The 19703-nt window shown below is 39.5% G+C and overlaps 1 protein-coding gene and 2 long non-coding RNA genes across 3 annotated transcripts in view; 2 read left to right on the top strand and 1 right to left on the bottom strand.

Annotated features, from left to right (window-relative positions):
* Positions 1-924, top strand: part of LOC135439344 (uncharacterized) — a 71450-nt gene extending 70526 nt beyond the window's left edge. Inside the window, exon 4 of the long non-coding RNA XR_010438040.1 lies at positions 708-924. This is a non-coding gene — a long non-coding RNA (uncharacterized LOC135439344). The remainder of the gene's footprint in view (positions 1-707) is intronic.
* A 7768-nt stretch (positions 925-8692) lies between these two features.
* LOC135439160 (uncharacterized) lies at positions 8693-9055 on the top strand. Its single transcript, XR_010437997.1, has 3 exons — positions 8693-8779; positions 8862-8932; positions 8989-9055. It is a non-coding gene; the product is annotated as an uncharacterized LOC135439160 (long non-coding RNA).
* Positions 9056-17916: 8861 nt separating this feature from the next.
* On the bottom strand, positions 17917-18763 carry LOC135438984 (uncharacterized). The gene is made up of 2 exons (XM_064697558.1): positions 18139-18763; positions 17917-18083 (listed from the first exon to the last, which is right to left on the bottom strand). The coding sequence occupies exons 1-2, from the start codon at positions 18657-18659 to the stop codon at positions 17987-17989; spliced, it is 618 nt and encodes a 205-aa protein (XP_064553628.1). The 5' UTR covers positions 18660-18763; the 3' UTR covers positions 17917-17986.
* Positions 18764-19703: the final 940 nt, after the last annotated feature.

Genomic DNA, 19703 nt, shown 5'->3' on the forward strand with positions numbered 1-19703 from the left:
TGCTGCTACCGGCCATAGAACAGCATACGAATACAAATACAAATACGAATGTGAATGTAAATGTGAATACGAATACGAATACGAGTACGAGTACGAGTATCTACAACTTTGTACGCTCGAGTATCTTTGCGAACGCTTCTGCTGCAGACATGTTATAAAGTACTTTTGTTTTTCTTTTGTTTCGGACGATTTGTTGCTGTCGAGCATTTACGTTTCGATAGTTTTTTTCTTTTTATTTCGTTTTTCTGACAGCCAAAACTGCGAATTGCTCTGCATGTGCATGCGAGGGTTGCTTCTGCACTTGAAATAGGTTTTGTAGCTATCTATTAAATAAGAGGATCTATTTATATTCTCCCGCTCTGCTCCAAACAAAAAAGAATGTCTTTTACATAGCGCCCTACTATGCGATTCTCACCAATTTAATTCCTTCAAAGTTTCAAGCATTGATTATAACAACTTTTATTGGCAATCCAATATTTGGCAAAACATTTCTATCAAATTTAGTAAGATTTTAGTAAATAATTTAAATATGTAATGAAAAGATAATTTTAGCGATAAGTCCACAACATAAAAGCTGAATTCAACTTTTAAATGAGCCTCTTCTTTAAGCACAGCAACATTGTAAGCCACCCTCGTTTATTCTCGATATATGTCCTAAATGGTGTTGTAGTTTTCTTATCCTAGTAATTCAAATTAATTATTTATAGTTCATTTGCGAGTTGGCATTCAAAGTTCTAATGTGCAACGTGAACTTCGTGGACTGCTGTCAGCTCCTGTGCTGAGCTGGCTTGGAATTTATGCATGTGAATAAGTACAGCGACAAATTGACTTTGGCCCAGGAGGAGGGCGGAGATCAAGCAGCCAATTGGCAGTTAACAGCCTGACAGACAATGTGCGCATCTTTCAATTAGCACGTCCATTTGAAAGGTAAGTGAACATTAAAAGTTCAGTATCTATCCAGCTGATGACTTGCAGGCCGTCATTCAAATTGCCACGTCAAAGGGGCTTTGGTGGCGCCCCAACTTGCCGCCTGGCTAACGAGGACAATTATGCAGGCAACCGCAGGCCAGGCAGCTATGAAAGGCAGCTCAAAGCAATCCACTTAATTTGAAATTTTTCAAATCCTCTTAAGCAAATACCATTGACCGCAGTAAAACACACAAAACCGCAGTCTGAAGGAGCTGCTGCTGATGCTCCTGCCTCTGCTGAACTGGCAATCCAAAGTGGATATAATAGGCTATCGTAGAGCTGTGGGCAGCTGTCACTTGATATGACAGCTGTAGATACTTTTGTATCTACTAGTTGCAAACAACATGTTGTCACATGTTAAGATGCTTCACAAATTGCTCAAGCACACACAGCACAGCCATTAGATATTCGAATGACATCTTTTGTCTCTGGCATTTGCTTATTTGCTTTCAAGCTTTCGCCCTGTCAAATGTATCTGCAGCTGCAGCACTTCATTATCATCAATTTTACAGCATTCTGTATCTATATATATACATATATATATATGTATTCGTTTCTATATCCACACGTGCGCTCCTGCCAATGACAGCCTCAAGTGTCCGGCAATATTTTGGCATATTAAATTCCATTCTCAATATTCAGCAATAGCATCCAACCAAAAGTCAAGTATTGTCTTTTGTGTGTTCCCAACGCATGACACTCTAAGGACAATTAATCAAGTGTGCCCTTAGTGCTAGCCATAACTCTCTCTCTTCTCTCTCCGTCCCTCTTGCTTGCTTTAGCAGACATTTTTAATTAACATCAGTTTCGAGAAAACTTGCAACATATTTTTATTGAAATGTGACATTTTTAATAATCCTTTCGAATTCGGATTTGGATATGTTGATCAGCTTTAAGGGGATTGTGGGATAATGTCATCAAAGTTCGCTGCAAAACATATCTGACAAACTTTAATTGAAAACTTAATTAAAGTTTAAAACTCTAGTTCTACAATAATTCTATGGTCTTCTTCTTAAGTCGGTATGGATGTATATTAACTAGAAACAAACTTTTAAATATTGACTGAGTGATTAAGATTAAGATTGCCATTTCGTTCATTGTACTTGTGAGGGTATTCAATAATCGGCGATCTGTTCAACAATATTTCCTTCATTTTTTCGGTTCGACACGCTGCGGATAAGTTCCTGATAATGCCGCATTTCGTATCTTTTGTCTTTAAGTGCTCCACATTGGCATTGCCATAAATTGTGAATACCTTTTATTGTTGTTGATTTTGGAAACCGCGCAAAATGTTTCTCGGAAACTCGTCTTTCCTCTTACCAGATGAGTCAGAGCAGCGCCTGAGGATCAATCCGAATCGTGGTATATTTTTTCAGACTTTTTTCGTTAAGGGTCAGTCACCGCATCTTTGTAGCTGCAACCCACATAGCTCATCCATTGATGCACTGCCCGTGATATTTTCACATGCAGCGCACAGCAACAAATCATTAAAAATGCATTTTCAATTTCGTCGCAACTACCACAGCGAGAAGAGAAAAAAATACATATAAAAAACAAAGGAGCAGCTCGAACAAACTCGTTTCGGTAGTAATTTTCGTTGTCGCCGTCGCCGTCGTCGCCGACGTTTTGTCTTTTGTTGCAAATAAAGAGTCGCAACAACTTTCCTCCATTTTGGACTCGAGCTGTCAACTGCACTGCACACTGCACGTCCATATATATACATATAGATGCAGTCACGACCGCGTTGCAAACTGCACTCCCCGCCCCCTGTTGTCCGAATCCCCTGTCAAGTGTCAAATAGAAACTGCCGGGAATTGCGCCAGGGATTAGATGGTTGGGCAGATGGAATATGATGGAAGTTCATTGCAGCTAATATTGCCGCATAACGCTTGTCCAGAACTAGCAAAATATTTTGAGAAATATAATAGTAATAGATATAATCGTAACTTATCTAGCTGATCAACATGAAAAAAAAAGAAAACTACTTAATATACAGTTTTTGGCAAACGTTTCGTTGTATTGCAGCTACCTCAATTTTCAGCTTGTGTGCTGTTAATATTTTTAAAAATCGTTTCCCTATTGCAAAATCCAAAATCCATCTGCATTGAATGAGTTGCCAGGTCTGCCCAATAAACATATTTTAAAATATTGTTTAATTTTGCAAACTTAAGTGAATTACAAAAATATTTGCAGAGTTTTACACAAGGCAAAATAATAATTGTAATCAATATGAATTCAAATTATTTTGCTGAATTTCTGATTTGCTCTGATGTCCAAATTGTAAATGGTATAGAAACAAATAATAACGCAACCAACAAATTCAAATATGTACATGTAGCCATATCCAATTGCCCCACAGCTCGTGGACTCCGCATAATACCAGCAGCTCGTTTTAGAGCTCAACAGATTCACATCAGCTCGAAGTCGGCTTGTCCAGCTGTCCGCCCCCAATTATGCCCGAGGGGGTATATGAACAAGCGGCGGCTGTTTCTCACAGGGCATCAGTCGAGCTTGTGAGTCGGAGCCTCCGACTCAGACCGAGAAGCATTTTGGGGCCAGCTCCATTTGAGTTGAGTTGGAAGCTGGTTTCGTATTTGTCCTTTTGTTCAAAGTAAACATTCGCACGTTTTGCGCTAAATTATTTTCGCTTTTCGTACGTTAAGTGCTGATCTTCAGCCTCTTTTTTTTATTTTTTAATTCCGTTTTTTTTCTTCGCTCTTTCTGTTGAGGATGGTTGCGTCTGCGCAGACGCGCCGGCTGGGGCACTGTTTGATTATGAGGGCGTCGCTGGTTGAGCAGCTGGGAAGAGTGTGGAGGGGTCGGGTCTCGGTCTTGTTATTTCATCAGCGTGCAATCAAATGAACGAGACCAGCAAAAATAAACCAAAGATTCTGCGAAACGAGCAACTGTGACAGGAAACTGGTTTAATTGGTTGAGAACGTTCCTGAGTTCTCCTCTTTGGGGGGAATCGCACTTGCCAAAGCCAACTGTGGGCCTGTTGTTTGCCTTTATTGTCTACCAGTCGCTAAAACTGGCAATGACATGCAGGGCTTGGCACTAGCTAGCACTTCATTTGGCCCGCCCGCACCCGCATAAATCACACGGAAAATCGCAGCTCATCGAACTGTGCCCAACTTCAATTCAATTCAATTAGCAGCATATTTTGCAAGGCTCGAGCCATAACAGATACAAAGCTTCAGATACAGATACAGATTCAGATACAGTCCGCAGATAGCGGCAATTTATGAGCCCAGGCACTTGCCAGCATGTGGCCCCCGCCACCAAGCTCCCACATCGCCTGGCATGTTTTGACAGCACACAAAAAAAAAAGAAAAAAAGGAAAAAAAGAGCGGCACCCGCTGTTCACACTCCATGCCATGCGATCTTGAGATGCCAATGCCATGAGGGAGGGGCGGGTCCATTCCATGTGGCGTGCATTGCGTGGCGTCGAAATGATTTAAAAGTTGGCGTGTGTGAAGATTCGGCAACAACAATGTATTTCCCCGGACATTGAGAGTCCCACAACTGAACGCCAGCACTTGGCCCAATGATAGGACAGGCCATCTAGTAAGTAAGAGTGTGGTATAATTATCGATACACGAATGTATACAATATTTCAAATTGCAAATATCCAGCTTCAAAATCAGCGAACAAACAACCAAGAATGGCTATCTACAGCACCACGTAGATTAAATACCCTTCTTGATAGTGAAGAATATTATAGAGCTCGAGAGTAATAAATTTGGTTGACATCTTGAAAACCCCAAAATTCCCCTACACAAATTCTCATTTTTCTGACCAATTTGTTCCTGTAGAATTAGTTAAGTTTTGTGTCATATTCGTGGAACATGGTAGAGCTCGTGAATGTTAAATTTGGTAAAAATATCTTGAAAAACAAAATTTCTTGCTCACGTGCTCAAGTGAATGTTTTATTGGCTGTCTACATTTTTGATTATACAAATTAATTAGAATTAATTAACCTTGTTGAAATAGTGTGCATTACAATTATAAATGTCATGTTTATATCGAAAATTTTCTATGATCTCTAGGTGAAAACACTATCGATACCCTGCAGTCGGATATCCACCACATTCCATCAGCTGTTTACAGCGTAAATCGGGGATTTTTATTTTTATTTTCTGATGCATTTCAAATTATTTCTTTTTTCCATTTTTTGTGTTAATCTAAGAGTTTACTTGGCTTGAATAAGGCCTTTGAGAGTAGGTAACAGACAGAACGACATAAAGACAGACTTATGCAAATTGTTCAGATCGATAGCTTTATAACTCAGTTTAGTTTGCATTTAAACAAACAGACGAACATGGCTATATGTGGTCGGATATATCTCCTTCGTATCTACTTTGCGATTCGAATATAATTTATTGATAATTAAATATTAAATATTAAAAATAAATATTAAATATTAAATATTACCTTTTGTGTAATAAGAATTTATTATATTTCAAACTTCAAGGAATAAACATAGTAGTTAAAATTATGATGGTACAGCGAAGCTCCTTTACTTCAAGATTTTTTTTTTACTTTAATTCATTAATGGTTTAAAATATTCATTTGTATCTTATTGTTTTTCTTCTTAATGTTTTAAAATTATAATGGTACAGCTAAGTACCTTTTCTTCAATACGTGCTTTGTTAATGTACTTTAATTCATGATTTTTGTATGAGGTGGCTTCAATTAATATTACTGTTAATTATCATTTTAATTAGTTTGCAATCAGCAAAAGCCAGTAATAGCACATTTTTATGTGTTGTGACGATACTCCTCCAGTCCGATGTGTTCATTACCTCATCTTCATGTGTTTTAATAAAATTGATTGACTCTAATTTCAGTTCGTCCGAATTATAAAGATCGGCTAAGATGAACGTCGAGGCAGCAGTTTCAATGGAAAGCTTGTCAGTTAGGTAGTTCAAACACATTGCCTTCAGTCTGTCGAGGTCGTATTTGTCAGCAGCCGCCAGCAGATCTCCAACCACGTCCTCCAAGTGAGGTGCTTTATCCGTGTAGATGAAATTCAGCAATTCTTTGACAACCTCACGATTGAAATCGCTAATGGTAACACGATTGTTCCGACTTTCCTCCATTGGATTCTTAAACATGGCCGCAAACACTTTGCTGCGTGCTGCGAACATCAAGTTTTGTTGACAACAGCTGCTATTTTTTATATTATTTCTTACCTGATAGAATGCCCTTGTGTACTGGTATCTCATGGTTGTCCTTAGTCACAATTGTTGCGTCTGTGTATTCCTCAGAAATAAGTAAATCAGCAAAATTTGTGGCCAATTCAGAATCGGGAACTTTGATCGATGTATTCTTGTTTTCGGGGAAAAACAGAAATATCTCAAAGCGAATTATAAGTTTGTCTTTGGGCAATAAACCCTTCGATTTATCAAATAGTTCAGCAAACGAAATTAATGAAATTGTTTTATCCCCAGAGAATGAATTGTAAATACTTTTTTGGATTGAAGTATTTGGTATAGAAACGATGATATGCGCGTTAATAGTGATCTTATTGTTTCTTACTACTGTTACAAGCAAATTATAGGTGTCTGTACCAAGTCTTAAATAAAAACCTTCATAAAGCCCGCCAAACTTGTTATAGGCATTAAAGCTCTTTGAAGTCCGGTGGTTACATGCATTAAATTTATGAAACACAGAAAAGCCTTCGATGGTCCATGTGTGGCACGCTTTTAAGCAAGTAAGCTCTGTGTAAGTGCAATCTTCTTCAGAGGACATATTGATTACGTCACTTTACAACCTTTTGCTGTTAATGTGATATTGTGAAATTCGCAAAGGAAAGAACTACACGCTTCTTGCGAAATGGTTTTCGAAGTACAGATTTGCATATGGAAATTGAAGGAATATAATCGATTATTTATTCCTATTAACGATTATTCATATCACGCTGTTTCTATCGATTGCTCAACGCTATCATCAGCTGGTATTTTTATAATAATTGTCACGTTTAATTTCTGTAAGTAAATAAGGCGGAATGAGTCGAATTATTTTTTGCCGTAACCGGGAACGATCACTCAAAAATTAAGTGCTTGTTTGAGAAAATTATTTGTGTTGAATTATATAATAACCAAACTTGGCATTAAGGAGTTAAATAATGCTTCTCACATATGATTAAAATCTTATCAACATCGAACTGCATTATCATATTGTTCTAAGACGAGAAGCGATCAAAAATTTGCTTCTGCCTGTTTTTTGAGTTTTAAGATATATCCAACTGAGCAATTGCCAATCAGAGCTTCACTATTCTCAGTACTAAATCGCACTTCTATATAATTTGTTAAATACATATATGCGGAGGAGAGCATTAATTAGTTGTTGCTTAGATCCCAACATTATTATTGTTAACAAAAATCTGCAAGTGTGTTAAATCAGCAGCAAATCCAAACTCAACTTTCTTCTTTCCTGTTTGCTAATCAAACTGCCGCCCAAGTGTCAATTGCTAATTGCATTTGATTCGAGGGGCTGCCACGCCTCCACTTGAGACATTTAATGAACTTGCGCAACCGATGAGGCTTGGCAATCGGTTGCAGTTTTTACTGTAGCTATTAAATTGCACACAGCAACAACAACAACTGCAACAATTTTATACAATTAATGCAATCAATTTGAGCGCGCACTTTCAACGGCAGGTGGCGCCAGCGTCTTCGTCATTTGGCTTCTTACGCTCAATTACACGGCCCGCATCCTGCCTGTTGCCCTCTCTCCCCATCCACAGCTATTCGTCGGCTCGTCTTTTGTTAGCGGGACTCTGTCAACCTGTGGTTGCCGTGTTTTTTGGATGCTCCGCAACGCTTGCCAGGCACGCGCTCACCTCATCGATTATTTCGCTACGGAGCAACATCTTGTTGTGTTTTGCATGTAAATACTTGTAATTTGTCATTTAACGCAGTTTCCACTCGACTGCTGCCACTGCCACGTGCTAGATACATTGCATTCAGCAATAGCAGCAGCTTCTGCATGGATCATTGAGCTCCCTTCCAGTATACAGATACTTCAGTATAAGGGCTGCAAACCCAAATAAAATGTTCGATGGTTCGGTTTTTTTTTTGTTTCGAAACTTGTTCCTCATATTTTTTTATTAAATTTCTAATCGAACAATTTAATTATAATTACCAATTTAATTATTTTTTAATTAAACTCATTTTAGAAGTATATTTCAAAGTAAACAAGAGCTAAATATTGAAACATTTTAAAAATTTATTTATAATATAATTATTATATTTTAATTATATTTATTTATAATATATTACGCATTTCATAATAATGTATGCATGCGGATATCGTCATGTTGAATTTTAGTAAATTAAAGCCCTTTGTCTTCAAAATGGGTCACATGTTTCAATGTTTAAGCTTTTTCGTATTTAAAGATTAGTACATATTTTAATGTCATTTAATTTTAGCAACTTGCTCCATTCACACAATTCCTTAAATATAAAATTTCTATGATGTTCTATGATCTCTAGATGAAAACATCTGATCGCTTGTTCTACGTATCGATAGTCTGCGATTATCGATACCCTGCAGTCAGCCATCCACCACATTCCAAAAGCTGTTGACAGTATAAAACGGTGATTTTGCTTTTTCTTTTCTGTTGCAATTTTTATTATAGTTTTGTGCCTTTTTATATTTTATGCGTTTATCTAAAAGTTTAAATGAATCTGGGTAAACATTTTTTCCTGCAGTTAAGTACATTCATACTTACATATATTATAGATACATGCATATGTGTGCTTGTGCCGGCTGGTGATGGATGCTGTGCAGCCCTCCTTAAAAGGTGTATACTATATATATATTCTTGACCAGTATCAGTAACTGTTTCTATGCAAACTAATCACACAGTTGCTTTGTTGTTGCAGCCAGACCGGATCGGGCCATTGTATCATATAACTTCCACAAGAATGATCAGCCGAAAATTAATCTGTTTTCTGTTTTCAAGACATCTTCAACGAACTTGCGAACCGATCTGTCTATGAGGGTATTTAGTTTTCGGTTAGTTTTCTAGTTGAGTTTGTTCTTTCTTTGATAGACTGTCTGAAAAATCGTATTGCAATTGGCTATAGCTATTGCTATTGACGTGTTTATATGAAGATATGATCTTGGCGAAGTTATTCAGCATAAAGACTGTGGGATGGATATAGACGCCTATGCCTGCATATGGGGAGACTGGACACCAACTGCTGAGTGTTCTGTCGCGCAATCTTTGCGGCTGGCTGCACACGCGCCACCCTTTTATCGCCGCGCCCCCTTTGGGGTGGTCAGCAATCGAGGCGTGGCATCGCCACGCAACGCTGCCTACTTGTGGGCGCAGTGAACGATACAAATTCTCATCGTAATTCTCATGCAATTTAATTTGATTAATGAGCCGCATGAGCCAAGATAGCGTGAGCTGCCCCGAAGGCTGCAGCTGAAGGCGAACTCTTAAAGGTGCTGACCCAGATCTACCAGTTGAGAGGGAAATGAAAAGCCAGTAAAGTTATTCAGTTAACTTGGGCTCCAAACTGCGTCGCCCAGTTTAAAAGCCATTGTTTGCCATTTTTCCGCAATTGTCAAATGGCATGCAAACTTCTTGACAGGGGAATTTTCTGCCACTTTGACGGCTGTTTATTTTCATAAGCGCACGTTTTTAATTAAACATACCTAAGAGTATATGTATATGTAGATATGTGCACTTCAAAGTGCCTTGACGGGGACTGCCTATTTTTAGGGAACTCTGCTTGCTCCAGGCGTCACCCGGGCCATAAGATCAAAGCAGTCAATTACTCAACACAGCAGCGATGCCAACTCGCAACTGGATGCTCTTTGAAAGCAGGCAATGGGCTAGAGAACCGCAGCAGCCGCAGCGGCAGCAGCCCAGCAACTGGGTCTGAACTCGGCGCGGGCGCGGGCCTGGGCCAGGGCCAGCCATCAAATCAAATTAATTGCCAGCGAATAGCAGGCGCAAGTGGGTGTGGCAGGAAATCGGGAAAGCGGCTTTTGCAGATCGTGTGCAGCGATAAGGTGTTAGAAGTCATGTGGAAAGGCCTGAAATGTGGCACGATCACAGATCGCAGCGAGATCGTTGCAGCTATGCTGCCTAATTATGTGGAACCAGCAGCAGCCTGCCAGCCTGTGTCTGTGTGCCCGCCACACACAATGCCAAACTTCTCGTCACGCGACTTTCAAAATCAATTTCATTGGACAATAAATAATTTCTTAATAAATTGCACATTCAAAATGCAACTTCCTGCAATTAAAGGCGGCCTGCAACTTTGCAACTTTGCAACCGTAGCCGCAACAGCACCGAGTGCAATAAAAAATAATTGAAAATTCAGTCACGTAAACGTTTTTCCAGCCGCGCCGCAAGATCGCGACTCATTAATCCATGCGGCGAGGCGCTCCACTCGTTTGCCCCATAATAAAAGCACGCGGTGCCTGCTTATCGGCCCCTGACAATCGACGCAACGAGGCAACGGCTCGAGTCACAGGAGAAGAGGGGCAACGGGCACATCATATTTGGGTTAAAAAGGCGTGCATGCAATTTACCATGGAAGATCATCATGATTATGAGCATGTCTCTGGCTCCGACTCCAATTCCGGCTCCAGCCTGTTGCTGATGCGTTTGATTGGCCAAGGGATGGGGAGCAGTTGGTAAAACGTTCATTAAACCGCACTCACTAGCAGGTGGGCGTGGCACACTGAGACAGCATCAAAGTCGAGCAGAAACGTGTCTGGACAATAAAAACTTGAAACCGAAATAAACTTGAGAAGACTAAAACAACTCAGAAAGAGTTTATACCAGAAATTCCATTACAAATGGTAAAAAATTGTACTTCCACTAACTAAAATTCGTGGGAATTGAAGGGCAAGGATAAGAACTCCTTTTAAACTGTCATCTCTCTCTCTCTCTCATATGCAACTTTTTTGTTTTTATCAAGTCTATCTATTTACCACTTGTCTAGCATGACAGCATATTCCGATGAATATACAAAATAGAAGAGTTCATCTATAGTTTAACAGGTTTTATTTGGTGTAAATCGACTAAATTATTCCGCAGAGTTTGTTATCCAAAATATTGTAATCACTTTGAGGGCATTGTCATAACTGCCCCTCCCCAAAATTGCTAAACTCCCTTTTCCCCACATTTTCTCTCAGTAAACGGTAGCGGCTGCCCTTTCTTTTTTTTGCGTATTTCAATCAAAATCAACTGCAGACCTCGTCTGAAACCAAAACTTGCATGGAAATTACACGCACAAAACACACAAACTAATTTTCCAACAAATTAGACGCGCAAGTAGGGCCCCCACCCCCCACAGATCCTGCACCCCCGCAACCGCCCACCACACAACCTTCTACTGTTCATAATTTATTTGGCGTTTTTTCTTTTTTTTTTTGCGCTTTGGCTTTTTTATTGTCCAGCGCAATTCGTGTGCGTAATTTTCTCTGTTAAGTTTGTTTTTTCCCATGGAAAAACTTTGCTTTGAACATGGCAGGCGGTCTTGCTTTACGGGGTGGGTGGTGGACGGGACGGGACGGGACGGGGCGTGTGGGGGTGGGGCGATTCTTGATTTCGGCGCATGATAATTGCCCGAGTAGCCGCTTCGCTCGTCGTCTCTGCGCAAATGTGCGTGAACCATGCGTTGCGTTTCTTTTAGTGGCCAAAGCCACCAAGTGCCACAGCCGATGGGTTGGGTTGGGCTGGATGGTTTTGTGGTGGGGCGGGGCCAGGTTGGGGGCGGCTTAGCAGACGGGCTGCATTTGATGCGAGAGCACACATTTTCCAGGCGCATGCATCGCCGCACAGGAGACGCAGACAAGGAGGCATATTTGCAGCCAGGTCACGTGACCTTAATTAGCCAAAAAAAGAAAAGCATTCAAAGCAGAGAAAACTCAGTTGGAAAAGCGGCTGTCGAAAATTCCTTTGTCGTGGTAATTGTGCGTACCATGTGAAGAGCTCACAACTTGAATCGACCCCATGCGATTGAAGTTGCCTTTGTGTCCAGAGAGCGGTCCACTACAATAGAGCAGCGGCTAAAGTCTTTGTTTACGCCTTTGAATAAACCTTCCTACAAACTCATGTATGTACATATATGTGAGCTAGTGATGTAAGTCCGAAATGAACATCGATTCTCTTACATTGGTTAAGGTAAATTGCCAGAAAAATCGATGCTTCGATCTGTCGGAATATTTGAGATCTATGTAACGATTTTTCAGCATATTTCTAAAAAGCTTAAAAACGAATTTACTAAGTCAAAATACAAAAAGAAAAATTACCTTTTATTTCTAAACATTACTTTTACTAACAAATTCCATTCAAATAAGCTGGACTCTTAAAAAAAAACAAAAATGAAAGAAGCCCTTCGGCTGGCACGAAAGTCCCAAGGACTATCAGAGATTTGCGGTAAATCGATGCATCGTATTTCGATATTATCTTACATCGCTAATGTGAGCTGATGATCTGTTGAGCTGGGCTTATTCTCGGAACTGGAATTGCCTTCAATTGCATTTGAGTTTAAATCACTCGCCGCATGACAATCGTTTAATTGAGTTGCATTGCAATGACCCCTGCCACACTGTACTTGCCGTACTCCCAAAGTGTATCTACTGTACTTACTGTTTGCCAGCCAGTTCAAAAGCCTTTCAGTCAAAGAGCAATAAATTTCAATTATTTACTTAAATGCACATTAAAATAAATTGCCGGCCTGTCGCCGCTTCTTGTTGTGTTGTGTAGCGCAGTGTAAGTATCTTAATGATAATTGCGATTGCAAAACCTACTATTAAAAGCGGTATTTTGCATGCATTACAGTAAACCAGATGACAGGAGCACAGCCTGGTGTCATAACTGAGAAAATAAACTACTTTTAAAAGTTTAAAGTTCTTGGCATTGTGAATATTTCATTTATACACTTAAGATATAGACAGTACAAACTTTGTTAAATATAGTTATAATTGATTAATTTCATTTTTATCCAGTTAGGCATTTACCACGAAAGTCGTTCGCCATTTCAAGAGTGAGGTTTATTTCATATTAACCAAAGTATTTCTATATTTTTATGTTCATAGCATGGCATATGTCATGATTATGCCATTATCCTCACGTTCAAACTTATGCTGATTGATTTTGTCTTTTTCATGGGGGAAAATACATTCCAAACATAAAATAAGTTAGAAGGGTGAACTGAAGTGAATTTATACGGACGAAATGGCAGAATTGGGATATATACACAAATACATGTACATGGAACAAACACGAAATTTAGCAAAAATACATAAAAGAGGTATGTCCTACTAAATCTTATTAATTACTACTATTTTTATCATTGTTATTAATATAATTTTTGCTTGAGATGCCATTTGGCTAGGACTTAACGGCATTTATGCCGTAACCTCAGGTTGGATCTTAGTTCGGGCTTATTTTGAATATACATAACTCTATTTACGAAACACTGCAGCAAATCCTCAGATAGAGAGAGAGAGCGCGAATTTTAATCTGATACTACTTTTCACACAATATTTCATTAGGTACCACTGTGAAGACGCTTTAATTAATATTTAATTAAAATAATTTTTGCTTGAGATGCGGCTTATCTAAGGCATAATGGCATCTATGCCGTAGCCTCAAGTATGATCTTATAGTGAATATACATCTATATATGAAGCACTGCAGCAATCCCTGAGAGAGAGAGAGAGAGAGAGAGAGAGAGAGAGAGGGAGAGAGAGAGAGATCGAGTTTAAATAAAATAATCCTGTGCAGTTGCTTTAGGGATTAGCATTAAGCAGAATGTCAGTTGGAAAATGCCAACAATTAAGTTGCCTTAAGATTAAGCAAAATTTCACTTAATTTAAAATATTTTCTCTTTTGCTATTCCTGCGACTCACCCACAGCCAACAATAGAGGATTTGTGTGTGGGTGTGGTTGTTTGTGTGCTGCTGCTTCGCAATACTAGGGACATAAAAATGGATTTGCGCTTAATCACACACGAAGGATGCATATTTTACTGGGTGTTCCTAGGTAACTGCTGCCAGCACCCCAGCCGCCCCCGCCCCCCTCTGCATCCCCCTGCACGGGCCGCTCATTCGCATGCACATTTTGTTCATTAGAAGCTCCACACGAGCGCGCTGCTTAACCTCTGCTTACACACACACACACACTTACAAGCTACATCCCGGTTCTCGTACCGCTCGCCCTCGTTTTTGCTGCGTTTTCAGTTCATTTTGCTAGTCGAGCTCTATTTTTTTTTTTCCCCCACCCCCATTTCGGGACAAAAGGAACCGCCTGCTGTGAGCAGCTTTAGTCGAGCTCGTGGCACTTGCAGCTTTCGCCAATACCAAAAACATGTGTATGTGTGATTGTGACAGAGAGAGTGAATGTGTGTGTGGGTGTGTGTCTGTGTGTGTTGCTCCCATTAGCCAAAAGGATTTATATTACAAGCGTACACATAAAAAGCACCGCAGGATATTTTGTTTTATGTGAATTTAATTGTAGTTTTAATCCAAAGGAAGTCCAACTACTGTTCTCTGCTCTTACTCTCATTCTCTTTCTCGTTTTCTCACCCTCGCACTCTCTTTTGCTCTTGAACTCGCTCTGAGCTCTGGCTCAGCGTGTGTTATTTTATATTAATAGCATTGCATTTTTAATAATAGCTGAGCACACACGTCGGCTACTTGATTTTTCCCTTTGTGTGCTGCCCGCCTTTTGCTTTTGACCAAAAAGCAAGCTCAAAAGTCGGTCAAGTGCACGAAGCCAGCCAAGCAACATATTTCAGTCAAAGGCAAAGCGCGTTTCCCAAAAAGTTTTGGCTTTTTCCCATATCTGGCAAAGGCAGCTCCATGCTCAACCAGTCAAGTCGGGCCATCAATAAAGTAACTCTATCAATGCAGTAATTATGTAAACCAACTAAATGCACATTCCTTTGCCCTACCCTCCCATCTTTTTCTCTCCATACAGATATAAGATGTATACTTTCACATGCTAATTGGCCATAAGAAATGGTTGCCCATCTATATTTACGCCAGATATGCATAGTATTTAAAATATGAGCAGCTTTTATTTAAAGTTGGAATACCCTTTCTTTTTAATAGAGCATCTGACAGAGTCAACACATAAACGTCAACTGCTTAAAAGATGTTGCCAGCAGGCAGGAAAAACTTAAGAATGCCTAAATAAAATAAAAGAGAAAAGCAAAGAAAACTTGGCCAAGTTTTGAGTAGAAATATCAACGGAAATATGGCAAACACAATTCCGCACACACAGTAAAACCAACACGGGATCAAAGTGTGCATATCCTGCTTAGCCGGGTTTTTGTAATGTGCTTTTCAAACAGTTTTTGTAGTGTTGCTTTTGCTGTTGTCAACACACACACGCATACACACACATATATAGCCCACAAAAAGGGACAATTTGTTTAAAGGTAACAGAAAGTTTTGGCGCTCTCATTTATTTTTTTTGTGCCTTGTACCCATTGATAATTGTTGAAAAGGCTACAACGATTCTGTGTAAAAGCATGTTACAGGCATAAAGGCCTCATCTGACTTTCCGTCCATCTTGGAGACTTTAAAGCTAGATAGATGGTGATAATTTCACAGCTTGCAAGAAATCCATAAATATCGATATCGTTGTCCTGTAATTTGCCCTTATCTTGGAGCATATAAGAGGGATTGTTCACTTCTTGCATGGCATTCTCTAAAAATGTGTAAAAAATGTAAGTGGCATATTTAAGCTCTACAAATTTCTAAAAGATCGGACTATATGCACCGAAGTTAATCAGCGAAGTTAAATCAGAAGCGCAGCCAGTGTTTGTGTGTGTAGAGAACAACATATTGACGCTGGGTTTAGAGGATCTCGTAGTCAGGCACTTTTGACTAGAGAACTCGCTTGTTTTTTTTTTTTGGTATTTTGCCAGAGTGAACTTTAGGTGAGTTGGTAGGAGAGGGTACGGGAGGGCTTCGGACCTGAAATGCTTTGCATAAACTTGAGCGGGAAAAGTTGAAAATGTTTGTTGTTGTGCTATATATGAAAACGGCAAACAACAAAGATAAAGTTCAAAGGAAATGTGGCACAGGAAACGCAGCAAAAGATACAGAAAGAGAAAAATATGGGCGGGCAGACAAGAGGCAAAGGCGATGCCAAAATATACGTAGATATAAAACAAAATATTAAGAAAGTTATTTCAACAAAATGAAAGTTATGCTAAGTGTGTGTGCGCGAGTGTGTGTGTGGATGTGTGTGGATGTGTGTGGATGTATGTGAACACAAACTCCTCACGCTCCGACTTTCGACTTGCTCAGGTATTTTATTTTATTTATTTTTTCTACTTGCCGTTTTTGATTTATTTCAAAATTAATTTGATGGGCTGAAAACTTTTTGTTAAAGTTTTGAGTATTTTGCAGTTAATTAAAAGGCATTCACAAATCACAAATAATAATAATAATAAAAAGACAACTGCAAATACGACAAAAAATTAAAGATACAAATCAGCCAAGCTGAACATTTATTTAAACTTTTCTTGTTAGCTGTTTGCCCGCCGCAGCACAAAGCATTTGCATAATTTAAGGCGTAATTTTGGCGGTGCTTTAAATTGATATTACAAGAGCAATTTGTGTTTGGATATGGCGCATCCCCCGCCGCCCCTTTCGCACTCTTTCCCCCTCTCTTTCGCCCTCTCTTTCTCTGCGTGACATTAGCTGGAATGGGCGCTAAGTACACGGAAAAACTGTGCCACGGCAACATTTTTCCTCGCTTTCGCTTCGTTTCGCTTGCTCCAGCCAGTCGACTGGGGCGTGTTCATTCATTTCCTGTTGCGCCTCAAGTTATGTAAAGCTTATGGCAAAGTGAACAAGCTCTAAGTGGGTGAAAGTGGGCGGATGAGCAAGAAACAGCGCACAGCCACATGGAAATGAACAAAGCGTTGAGACAGACAGCAACATGGTCCACAGGATCGCCAGATGAACGTTGTCCTTTAATATATGACTAAATACAACTTATAGCTGAGGTAAATTGAACAACTAAAGCAAATCGTTGTGCGTGTTTTTTTAAAACTTAATCGCAAGAGCTTCAAACTTTCTCTTAAAAAGGAATCCCATTCATTTTTTACTTGGTTGTAGAACTTAATAATCATAGAGATGCACCTAAATGGAATAAGTTAAACGTTTTGTTCTCAATAACTCATTGTAGAAGATACTATAATTGTAGTGTAACGAAATACACTAATCCGATCCCATAATGGATGTATATTCTTGATCAGTACCATACGAGCTCATTGAGGTATGCACGTTCGTCTATCTGTTTCTACGAAAACTAGCCCCTCGGCAAGATCGCACTACTACACCATTTACATGCCTAAGGAAGCATACCCCTTGAATATATAAATATATTTGCCAAACCTTAACAACATCAGACTACTATGTATAGTTTATAACTCTAAGAATTGGTCGCAAAATGACATTTTTGATATAGAAAACTTTTCTGTTTCTGTAGACATCAACTAAGAGTTTCATCATTCTATTGACAGATCTACAAACCTGTCAGCCATGATTTTACTAGAGTATTAATTATTCGGCGTGCCGAAATAAAATTAAATGAAATGCAATTCTTTACCAAAAGTTCCAGAGCTAAAGTAATGCCCACTTAGGGCATTCGATCGCAGATTCTACTGTAGGCTTCCTCATTTTTAGCATTCCATAAGCGCACACAGTTTACATGGCTGGCGCTAGGGCGTGTTTGCAGAGCTCGTGTTTCAGATACAGATACTTCATCTTTTGCTGTTGACATCTGTTAAATGCCGCAGAGTTTTATAGCAATTAAAAAAGCTGCAATTTGTGCAGCAGCTGCGGTTCTTGTGATTACATGAAATACATGAAAAATTAATGCTGGCGTTGATTTGTGAGACAGCCCCCCCTCCCACTGTCGTGCTACATGTTGCATGTTTATCATAATTGAAAGCAGATGTTGAACTTTAATGACACTTAGACTGCACAAATAAAACGCTTTAGTGTAGGTCCAATGCTAGCCATGATTGCGATTGCGATGAATATTGAGCGGTCCATCGTTCTGCTGCTGCTGCTGCTGCTGCTGCTGCTGCTGGTGTTGACCATCCAATACCCTGTAAAGTTACAAGCAATTAGCAAAGACTCCAGCCATAAGCTCTACTCACGCACATGAGATTGATTTGGCCGAGCAGATAGGCCTGCTGCAGATACAGTCTTCCCTGAAAGTCGTTGGCCACATCATTGCTGCCCCGGCGACGACAGTGCTGGCAATTGCCAGTGTATGGGGGCTCGCCCACCTGGCGCTGGGCTGGTGTGGGATTTGGGCGATTGAGTAGCTTGCGATAGCGCTGCGCCAGTTCACGTTGATCTTCTTCGTCCACATAGGGATCGTATTTGGGTATCTGAGTGTACTTGTCGACGCCACGTCGCATTCCCTGCGCCGAGGAGCAAAACATTTTCTGCAGCGGCACACGAGATTCTTTAACAATATCAGCGGCACGCTGCTCGGCGACAGTTGTATGCTTGCGACCCCTTTTCAGACGGGCGCCCATGTCCGACATGTTGGAGATGCCCAAATGGGCGACCAGCTTGTCGCCGTCCTCGCCCAGTTCGTCCAGCACGCTGGGAAAGCGATCGCGCTGACACGGCGCATGGAAGTACGGCCCTTTGTGTCCCCACACCAGGTTCATATTTAATAATTTTTGTAAATTTCGGCAGTGCACAATATTTAGAGCAATACAATTTGTGTGACGTTTAGTTAATATATTAAATTTAAGGCACAAAGACAACTTGATGGGAAAAGTGCAAAAAGTTGTCAGATTTTCGCTTACTGAAGCAAACCATAGAGATGGCCCCTTGTAATATTTTTTATCGCAGCGTCAACTGATAAAACATTCAAAAGCACGACACGATTTCAAGACTTTATCTGTTCGAAATGATTTCAATATTTTATGTTGATTGAATTCTCTACTTTCTTAATACACAATATTTAATATTTAATATGACACGTAAATGGAAATAGAATTGCATCTGTTTTGGTAACTGTTAACCGTTAACTGTAGTGTTATATTCGGTAATAGTGCTGTAAAATATAACAATTTAATATTGCAAAGTGCTTCAATTAGTGTTGCGAGTCGTGTCAAATTTTCATAAATCCATTCACAATGTGGCACGTATGTTTGTATGTTTGTTTGTCAAAAATGTTAATAAAGTTGATTGAAATTAATTGAATTATTATTAATTAATAGTAGTTTTAATAATAAATTATGGTTGTATTTATACAAAACAATACACCAAATAAGTAATGTAATTAACAGATTGCAACTGTGCAACCTGCTTAAATATATGTACATACATATAAGGTTCTTTAAAGCACGTCATATTGACCACAGGGGTCAAACTAAAACAGAATAACTTCGAGAGGCAGCAAAGTTGAGAAAAAAATTGTTTTACTCGGAGCGATAAGAAACAACAAAAAGTCGTGTGAGCGCGATGCATAAGTAAAGAAGGTAGATAATTTCCTAGGCACGCATATACACAAGTGTGCGTTAATATAAATAGGTTTCTATACTATAAATTATGGCCGCTCCTTGAATATACATACCTTTTTAGACTCCTCCGAATCAGGAGGCCATATTTAATTCACATTTAAACTTGAGGCTATTGTAAGATTTTTTATTTCAATTGGTTTGAGACACCGCAACTTATTTCTGATCGGGATCTATTTAACCGAG

Source organism: Drosophila montana, unplaced genomic scaffold, assembly GCF_035044405.1.
Source record: "Drosophila montana isolate Dmon_TW-CO22-7 unplaced genomic scaffold, ASM3504440v1 contig_402_1, whole genome shotgun sequence".
Classification (NCBI taxonomy): Eukaryota; Metazoa; Arthropoda; class Insecta; order Diptera; family Drosophilidae; genus Drosophila; species Drosophila montana.

What these genes read in the sequence shown, in the direction of transcription:
- LOC135438984 (XM_064697558.1), bottom strand. Translation starts at nt 18,659, where the DNA reads ATGAACCTGGTGTGGGGACACAAAGGGCCGTACTTCCATGCGCCGTGT. An exon ending in CTCGGCCAAATCAATCTCAT is followed by an intron (nt 18,084 to 18,138) that starts GTGCGTGAGTAG and finishes GTAACTTTACAG; the next exon opens with GGTATTGGATGGTCAACACC.